This window comes from Pagrus major, chromosome 9, assembly GCF_040436345.1.
Source record: "Pagrus major chromosome 9, Pma_NU_1.0".
NCBI classification, from domain to species: Eukaryota; Metazoa; Chordata; class Actinopteri; order Spariformes; family Sparidae; genus Pagrus; species Pagrus major.
Window position 1 is genome coordinate 11920238 of NC_133223.1, and position 10345 is coordinate 11930582.

The 10345-nt window shown below is 40.7% G+C and overlaps 1 protein-coding gene across 1 annotated transcript in view; it reads right to left on the reverse strand.

Annotated features, from left to right (window-relative positions):
• dachd (dachshund d) overlaps positions 1–9179 on the reverse strand; it is a 99478-nt gene extending 90299 nt beyond the window's left edge. The window contains exon 1 of the mRNA XM_073474386.1: positions 8406–9179. Within this exon, the coding sequence (XP_073330487.1) occupies positions 8406–8956 (551 nt within the window). The 5' untranslated portion in view covers positions 8957–9179. The remainder of the gene's footprint in view (positions 1–8405) is intronic.
• Between the last annotated feature and the right edge of the window lie 1166 nt (positions 9180–10345).

The following is a 10345-nucleotide window of genomic DNA, read 5'->3' on the forward strand; positions in this document are numbered from 1 at the left end:
CAGGTGTACAGTGCTCTGTCTCGTGCTATCTGATTGGCTGCGAGCATTGGCTTGACACAGCACTACAGCTCCATCCACACAGGTTTGTGTCACGTCTCCGAGGACCCGACTGTCACTCTTTAAGAGGAGGGTAATAATAGCCGGGCGCCACAGCAAGTGGTGGCACAGGCGATTTTAAAGAAACATCAGGGAGACGGTGACATTTGAGTCTACGAGGGGAGAAACCCAAGCGCTGCAACCAATAAAGACTCCCACCAATATTCTCACTAGGCTTAGAGGGAGAGAGACAGAGAGGGTGAAAGGCAAAGAGAGATGTCAGTGTTAGATGAAAATGTGTTGACCTGGTGATATTGATACCCCGCTCATAACCTCTACAGGTGTGCAATGCCGTCAGGAAGCAGCTCTGGGTGTGGCTATCTCTATGGATAACAGCCAAAATTGCAGACCTTATCATTTTACAGTACACCGAATGAGCTGCTTCGTTCACTTTGAACTGCTGACAACTGAAATGATTCTGTATTGAAAATAGCACTACTGCTCTGAACACACTCATACGCAGTCTTAAACATTCATGTTCCTTTTGTTATTTTAAACCATGAGGTTGTTTAAAGAAAGCTAATATATCCACTAATAAAACGATTTAAGAGGGAGATTATTACTTGTTACTTCTTTCTTGATTTTTCTAATTTAAGAAATATTCAGCTGACAGTGACCTTAAGATTAATGAATGAGTTTTGATTGAGTGGATTTAGCAAGGTTACAGTGATGTCTTTCTTTTTTTCTTTTTTCGTAATTTGAAAGACAGATCTGGAACAATCTGCTGATCAGTGTCCAATTCTGTAGCTCCAACCAATCGTCTAGATATGACCCATAAATGTATTACGAGAACAATCTCATCTAAATTGGTACTTTAGCATTTGTGACAGACATTATAGAACACGATCATACAAAAAATTGTAAAAATGAAAAGAAGCATGCTGCTCTGAGTAAATTAAAAATGAATCACTTACTTTGACATCAGCATTGTTCACATTATAATTATTTACTTATGCTGATATACTTTAACTTCATTTATTTACTTTTAAAATTCTTTTTTCGCAGATAATCTAAAACCTGATTGAACAGCAGAGTCTCATAAGCTCCAGACCCAGGCACAGGAGAGCAGCTCAGTGTCTAGCCTGCTGGCTCAACAGGAACTCATTTTATGCACGTTGTTAGTTATAATTCAATGCAACAAATTGACTGCATAAAGTGTTTCTGGTGTTTTAAGTGAATTCAGACTTCACATAAATAGCTGTGGGGCCGTTTTCTTAGTTTTTCATCAGAAGGTATTGACTGAGCAGATGCTTTGAACCACCATAGAATGTGCTGCTAGTCTCAAGTGTCATTAGCTTCGGGGCTTTTCCAGCTAGCGCCAGGTAAAGATTAGATAACAATCAGCCCTTTAATAGATACTGTTGGAGGCACCGGAGCCGTTCCTGTGCTGCGCCGTTCATCTGAAGCTAACAACAGAAGAAGAGAGAGTGGAAACCGATGTCATTTCCTCCCTGATTTCTTCTCTGTGATGTACCGCTGAGCCCAGCAAGGAACACGGCTGTTGTTAAATTACATGTAACTGTTGGCTCAAACTAGTGTCAATGTACAGTGTGTCTGTCTGTGTGTGGGCAGGTCCAACAAGAATTTAAAAATGGCACAGTCTAGTGTGGGGTTTATTAAATGGGAATATACTGCAATATATTGAAGACATTTTGAACATCTATTTGAAATATCTGATTACTTTGGTCTTGACGAAATGAAGTCTTTGCATGCATCAAGTGCAATCGCCTGCCACAAACACTAACCACTAACAAGGGACTGACTGATGTTTTTTTCAGGGCCGATCCCAATACTGATTATCAGTAATCACAGGAACCAATATCCAATATTTGGATTTACAGCTGCAGCAATTAGTTTATTAATTGTTTAGTCGACTGAAAGAAAATCTGTTATCAACTATTTAGATAACTGATCAACTGTCAAAAGTCATTTTTTAAGCCAAAATGTCAAACGTTTGCTGGTTCCAGCATCTTAAATGTGAGGATCTACTTATTTTTTTGTCATTTATAAGAGTAAATGAAGACTCTCTGGGTTTTTGAATATTGGTTGGATAATTCTAGGAAATTGTGATGAGCATTTTTCATAACTTTTGACGTTTTTGTCGACTAAATGACGAATCGTAGTAATCCTGAAAGTAATCGTCAGTCTAATCGATAATGAAAATAATGAGATGCAGCTCTGTTTGGAACCGATATACATTAGCCATAAAAATGAAAACCTTGTCAAAATTTAGAATAACCATTGATGGAATGTAACTAAGTACAATTACCTCAAGTACTGTGCTCAACTACAATTTTGAGCCACTTGTACTTTCATTCTATTTTCTACCTCTCTGCTAAATTTTGGTGGCAAGTATTGAATATTTATAGTGCACTACATCTATATCAGAACTTTAGTTACTAGTATTTTTTTTGTAGATTAATGCTATTAATTTATTTTATCTGCAATCAGACAAAAAGAACATTGATTCTGATAGCTGGAAAAATGCTTAATATCGGATCTGATTATCTGCCAAACCAATAATGAGTCTCTACTCCTAACACTGTCATATGAAACTTGACAAGAGATGTTATTTCATTTGCATGATGATAAGGGACAGATATTTTCTTCCTATAAATGAAGATGCATCTGCATACAGTGTTTTTAACTTTGAGTGAAATAAGAAAGTTGTGCTATCATAATATGATGTGCATGACTTCACTCAAATTCCAAAAGTACAAAGGGCTATTAAGAAAGGACATTCCTTTCTTAATATACTTCAATTATAAGGGGGAGTCATTTGTATTGAGTAGAGAGCTCCAAAAACATCGACACTGGAGGAATAACATCTGCATGTTTACTCAGGAGAAGATTCATCCCTGATAGCCTCCACGAAAATGAAGAGGGGGAGAAAAAACAAGTGGAGGAAATTTGTGGAATCCCATCTGAGATTGCTTCCCTGATGGATTCCTTTTCCTGTCAGCTCAGACGAGAAATGAAGCCGGGGAAAATTAACTCCTGATACAGTTACGCTGAATTAGACAGAGAGGGGAGAAAAAAACCTACACACTTTTTAAGGATTCCAGCCTTGTCATTTTCAATTTTCTGCTCTTTGGACATGCTTGTATTCAGATTCCCCAACATCTATTCGCCATATCAATCCTAATTAGACAATCTGGGCCCACGAAGGATGGGAGCGGAGTTATTTGCATAATTTAATCATAAATACTCAGTGATACATATTTCCAAATGCATTTGTACAATTATCTTTTCATCCTTGGGGCAAAAGTATTAATATGATTAGGCAATAATTCTTTAAAAAAGGGGGAAAATAGGAAACCAGCAAGTGTGCACTCTTTTTTAAACTCCAGCTTTGGGCTATATGAAAAATTAATTAATTTCTGAGGAAAATCAATTTCTCTATGTGACCATATTAGACAGAGCCAGGCAAGGGCCTGCATTCCTTCTCCAATCAGGAAATCTCATCTGCTCCCTCTAACTTCTGTCAGTAGCATTTAACATCCTGGTACGAGCGTCAGTGACTTCCGCCATGCTCCCTAAATGTGCTTTAATGTGAAGGAGCCCGTGAGTAAAGACAAGCAAGGGAGCTCTGACTGGGCAGAGGGGAGAGCGGAAATCAGAGTGACCCAAAATCTATTGCTGGCCTGTCAGGCAATCAGTCTCAAGTGCAAAATCATCCGGTAAAATCACTGTTAACAAATCTAGTTTAATATGCCAGATAAGTCATATTGACAGATAGATTTTAAACAGCTTACGTCTGTTGTCTATAAAAATCAAAGCTAATACCCCTTTATGGTTGGTGAACACAGTAAAATTAGGTCATTTTAATACACTGATCAACGTGGAAAGACCTGATGTCGATGTGCGATTCCGAACCATTTCATTTGGTAGGAGAATTAATTGGTAATTCAATTGCTGTTGCGGATCCAGTAAAGGCATGCAAATAAGATAGGAGCTTGGACAACTAATGCTTCCAACAGGCAAATTAACAATACAGGCCTCTTTGCCATGCAAATAGCCTCTAAATCCACAAATGACATTAGACAGTGTCAAACAAAGCCTCTTTAACAAGTGAAATCTGTGATTTCCACCGTCTTGGCTCAGCTTCATTGTAAGCTGCAAAATAACTCCTCTTAAAAGAAATGAGGAGAAAATTAATGTTACTTTAGTCCACTGAGCTGGTGTGTAGATTTTTCTAAAAAATGTTTTAATTTGCACTTGTTCCAGCTGAATGAATGTCAAGTCAATAAAGCAATTCTGATTTTCAAGGAGACTATTTGTTTGCTAAAAAAAAAAAACACCTTGCCGCCATCTGCCAACTGCACAGTTGACTTGAGCACATGTACTGTACCTAATCAAATTTAGCAGAGCCTCACTGAAGGATTAAAAATGTAAAAAAAAAAAAAAAAAGAACTTAAAATGCTTTTTTTCTCCCTTCAATAAAGAAACAACACACAATATGAGGGCCAATTTGACTTTCAAGAAAGTACTTGAATAGATTTGGATTTTAAACAGCTTTGTATACCATTCTCTCTCGCTCCCTCTCTCTCTCTCTAATCAGGCATCTGTCACTCTGTTTTTGAAGTTATTATCGCCCAAGCTCCCTCTTGGATGTGGTTGCTGGGTGACGGGTATCTTAGCACCCACTCTGACTGGGAATGATTTGAATGGAATCCAGAAATCTCCCCTGAGTACCTGTAAACACATCCGTGCCTTGTAGAAAACAAATATATTATAAGAGAGCTCAGCAGAGGAGAGGAGGGAGAGAGACAAGCTGGCACCCTCAGTGGCAGCTCACACTGAGCGCTAAACAAAACAATTACCGTCATTTGCAAATATGTGTGTTTAGGCATAAACACTCTTGAAATGGGAACAAAAGAGGTGATAGCTCTCGTAGCACTCTCTGTCATATCACTATCAATTAAATATATCTTTTAAAGAAAAAAGTCGTTCCACTGTGACCTGTCACTCGCAACGTTTTCGGAGTCAGATCTGTTTGACTGAAACGAGCCGGGGAAAATCTATTTAAGAAGGGCATGTAAGTGAAAAGCCGTCCCATTCCCAGTGGTGGGACATTGTCTGGGGCGTGTGGTTAACCTTCAAGGGTAGACAATGATTGTCAATTAACTGCTGCGTTTCTGCGCCCCAGCATCGGATAGCCTGCCTCCACAAAGCAGACCAATGAGAGATATGCGATATCTCTGCACCGCCCCCTGTGTTATAATAACCTTTCAGAGAGTTCAAGTGTCACAAAGCAATAAGAACCTTTTCCATCCCACCGCAGGGAAAATGAAAAGGAAAACAAGTAGCTGGAACAGGGGGGCTCCTGGAGGGCTCCTGGAGGGCCAGAGTCATAATGTAGGGGAGATTACTGAACCTGGATCAGTGCGGGAGCGAAGAGTGAACACTGCTAATCTGGCACGAGAGTCCTTAAGAAAATGAAGGGGTCAAGAATGACTGTATTCCTAGTATCTTTAAAGATGAACAGTAATTACTAAAATACTGTAATGCTTGTTAGACAAGCACACATAGTTCAATCACAGAAAAGTATGTAGAAGGAATTTTAATTATAAATTCGCATTTTTGAATGCATCACCACAGCACCAAAAACTATCCGAGACTACAATTCTGCACCTTTAATGTGTTCAAATAGTGTTATGCAAAAGTAAGCATGGTAGGGAACAATTTGGTTGGAGCTTTGTTTGTGTCCACATCAAAACTAAACCAGCGGGATGCAGCAGTGCTCTGTGATGCTATTCACATTCACACTGTGTGCAAAATGAGAGTAGTGTTGTTTTAACACAATAGGCCGCGGGAGGGGAAAAAAACAGCATGTGAAATAGTAAGACCCATTGTACTCAGTATTATTCACTTCATTGTTACCACTCCGCCACTGTATAAAAAGAGTAGTGACATTGTGGTAATAGGGCGAGATGAAAAGCTAAACTATCTCAGGCAGCAGGCTGTTGTTGTGTAACCTGAGCGGGTTAACCGGTGAACTCAGATACTTTTTCCCTGACAGTGAGTCGTTGCAAAACGGAGCATCGACTTTGGAAGAGGGAACTCGTTTTCACCTACAGGGCAACCTGCGTCCTGTTTACTCAGACTGATCATTTTGTCAGCAGCAATTCAATGACAGACGGTGTAAAGCACACACATCCCCGCAAATAAAATCAACTCTTTCTAAGTAACAGAAGCCTTTTATCCAGCGGATGCCTCACTGTTCCATGATGTAATTCTCCAAATGGGGCAGGCAGGCGGGCAGGCCGGGTCTGAGTGATTGATTTCAGCCCAGCACCGGGAGTACCTGGCTGCTTTCAGAGACAATTACAGTCCTGTCCATGTGCCCGTAATAGCCCAGCACTTTAGCGTCATTAAAGCGACGCGAGGCACTGCATTATCCTTTAACCCCATCGCTGGCCATCCCCCCATTGACAACCCGGAGAGTTCAACCACATACTTTGTCACCTGAAGCCCCACGCCAGGCTTGAGAGGAGGATCACCGCACTGTATGTCTTTCTCTATAGAGAGAGGGAGAGACGAGGGGGGGTTGTTCTGTTCCCTTGATGCTTTATGTAAATGACGCTTAAGCACCAAAGTGCACAGGTGAGTTGTTGAGACGATTGCCATTGCAATGGAAATATGGAGCTGAAGCATATTTATAAGCTCCAAATATTGTATGAGGACGTGTGAGGCTGACTGTTGCACAGCAAGCATAAAGGGAAGAGGAACTGTGTTTGCTGATAGAGAAAAATGCAGGCTACTAAAAATTGAAATAAAGCTTCAGAAAAATGTTTCAATGTAATAACATCCATGTCAAAGTCTTCCTCAAAATGTTCTGTGAGTTATTTGATTTTGCATTTTCTCACCAGGCCTAATAGAGCACTTTGCAGATAAAGCAATACTTATGCACATATATATATATATATATATACATACTTAATGGTACATAAATAATGTCTGTTTCCACAGCAACTTCTGTATGTATGCTTGAGTGTTTTATTCACTTATGATATCAAGCATGCACCTAAAAGTCAGAATTGAGTTTAATCTCGCACTACAATTTCCCTGTGTGCTTTTAAACCGAGATAACCAAAGTGACTCAAAGTGTTTATTGCTATTCCCCACTGATGTGAGCCTTTCCATCATATTTGCATTTCCAGCTCATTTCTGGGTAGGAGATCAATATGGAATCAATCATAGTGACAGGTAAGATGGTAAATTTGACCAGGCTGAACCATCCTGTGAGACTGAGCGATACATCAAAGCCAGGAGCAACAGGACAGCAAAAAATGGCTTTTAATCAAATATTGATCCCCACTTAAATCACTCTATATTAAAACATATAAAGCTCAAAATATTTGATTTGGCAATGTGTGTTATTAATGCAATCATTTTTCACGTGTGGTTGTTTGCCTCCCTCACTTATATTAATTTCCTTGTCTAACAGAAATCAAGGATGTTTGATTAAGGCACATCCTCTCATGTGTGTGTGACAATTATCCTGAGCGTTTACAGTGTGGGGAAAAAAAATGGCTCCATACACTCTTTTTCCAACAGGAGCCGTGAGTGTTCTGTAGCCTCCTTAAGAAATGTGCTGGCTGTTAAAAAATGAAAAAACAGTTCATGCAAAAATTATTCCATGTCATCTAATTATGATAATCTGGGTTTGCCTTGTTTACTTTCTGAAAAATCAAAGTTGTCATAATTGAAGTTGTATTCCCCCTGTAGCAAGGGCATAAACCAAGGCATAACCTAGTTTTATTCCAGAGAGATTTCACAATAAAGTTGAGCTAAAAGTTTCCTCAAATTAGGGGGAATTACGGAAAAAGAAAAGGCTGGTAATAGATGACTGGGCTCTTGTTTCTGAAATTGTTTTTTTTTTGGAGTGGCACCTCTACACCTGAAGTTTATTCAACAGCATGGTGAGACTCAGCCGAGGTGTAGCCTACATTATCGATTCATTTGTCCTGAGGCAGACAGGCTATCCATCATGGCACAGCTTTGCCCTGCACGTGTTAAAAAACTTTCACTGAACTTTTTCCCTGATGTTGCGCGCTGGCCTCTTCCCGTCCAACTCACCGCTACGAGCACATTGCCTGGATGTGCGCTCACGCATGTTCTCACGCTTACACAATCTGTAACAAGCGACAATTAAAATTGGCCTGATAAGTTCATCACATCGTCTGAACCACTTGTTTAATAAAAAAAAGGGAAAAATGTCTCCCCCTTCCTTGCTCCCGCGCCTTTACGCACGCCTGTCCGTAAAGACATTTAAACCAAAATGCCGCACAGAGCTCTGCACTAACCTCGCATTGGTGCAGTCGTTGTACAGAGTCTCGAAGTCTTTTCTGGAGATGAGTTTACAGCGGTTCACCCCGGGTTGGATGGCGCCGAGCCCTCTGAGGATGCGGACCTGCTCCACATTGCACACCACCGGCGTGATCTCCAGCCGCTTCAGCTTGGTGTAGACCGTGTGCAGTCCGCCGACCAGGTGCTTCAGGAACAGGTCGAAAGCCTGCGGAAGGCAGATGAGCTCGCAGCCGTCCACGGTGAAAGACGCCACTTTGGCACCGCGCAACTCGACCATCTTGCACTCATTGTTTTGCGGTATGTTTTCAACAGGCGACGGGGTCGAGTACACGGGTTTGCCGGGGGGAAGACCCGCGGTCGGGATGCCCGGGCTGCCGGTGGCGAGGAGCTCTGATCTGAACAGGTTCTGTCCGGGTCCGGATGGGGGGGCCAGGGATGGAGACGGTGATGAAGTTGTCGACGGCGGGGACGTCGTCGCGGAGGGAGTCGAGATCGGAGGCGGTGGGACAAGAGGAGTTGAGGGGATCAGAGCAGCCGGTACGGCCATGGTCACCTACAGGAGGGGAAGAGAGTAGCCGAAGTTCAAAGTATAAAACCCAGCCTGCCGAGACACCCCGAAATGAAAGAATCCACGAGAGTTTAGCTCCTCAGATAAGTTGGGAAGTAAAAAGAGCTGCCGAAAAAAGGCGTGCTGAGTGAGGGTTTTGGGGGGGCTGAGCAGCGGGACAATGATCAAAGATAGGAGGAGGAATGACAGGAGGAAAATGAGCTGAAAAGTGCAGCTCCGCTCTGTGGATGAGTTGTTGTTGTCACACGGTACAGAGAGGGAGGAGCTAGGGGACAGTGGAAGCCTTTGAAGAACAGATAACTGGGCTTGGACTACCACTGAAATGTTGCAGGTCTGTTAAATGTTGCATCGTTTAATCCACACGAGAGAAACCCAGTTGAGCCTGATCATAATCGTGTGCAAATTTGCATAGGCCTATATTTTTTGTGTGGTTAAAAAAAAAATGCACTCACACAAGGTGTATCTGATGTTTCAGTTAACAGTCAGTTCTGACTCTAAACAGGCAAACATGTTACACCTGCTGTCTCACAGATCTCACTGAGAGTGCATCGCCATCAGACCAAAATGCTTAGAAAAACTTGTGCTCTTTGTGTGTGCTTACATCCCAGCAACTGTTAAAAGCATTTTTGCAGACTTGTAATTTTTCTGTCATTCAGGCATTCAAACTGCAAAGCTTGTATTTTAACACTCTGTAATGAATAATGATGAATAAATACATGAATTACTGCAGGAGGTATCATAAATTCCTCGTCGTTAACCGTTAAAATAATGAAGTTACTGTGAATTTGTGTGATCATTAAGCACTTGATCATCAGTATGTAAGGAATGTTAATTCACAGTTACATTAATTGATATGCATCAGGTTAGCTGGATTGAAGTTACATTAAAAGTTTATTGATGTAACTTTTTATTGTTTAAAATCTGATGCCCAGTTTGATTAAAAAAAACTAGCTGAATGTTTCTATGAGAACTGGTACTGTTCCTATTTCAGACATGGGTCTGATATAAAGTTCTTTGTTACTGGAATTAATGTATGAAGTAAATGTGAATTAACATTCCTTACACACTGATGATCTATTAAATGTGAACTAATCTAATAAAACCTTTGTAACTTGATCATTTGTCAGTGGTTAGCAATAAGAATTCACCATACATCCTGCACTAAATCATCATGAATCTTGCATTAGTTAAGCATTACAGAAGAATATGATTTGTACCCTTATTGTAAAGGGTTACCTTGCTCTAAACTTTTTATTCTAATATCAGATTTGTCATATTTTCTGACTGAGCATGCCAGTATGAGTCACTTTCCAAAGTATACCCTGTCTGTGAGAAAGGAAAATATGTCTCATTTAATTAGTCCTCTCT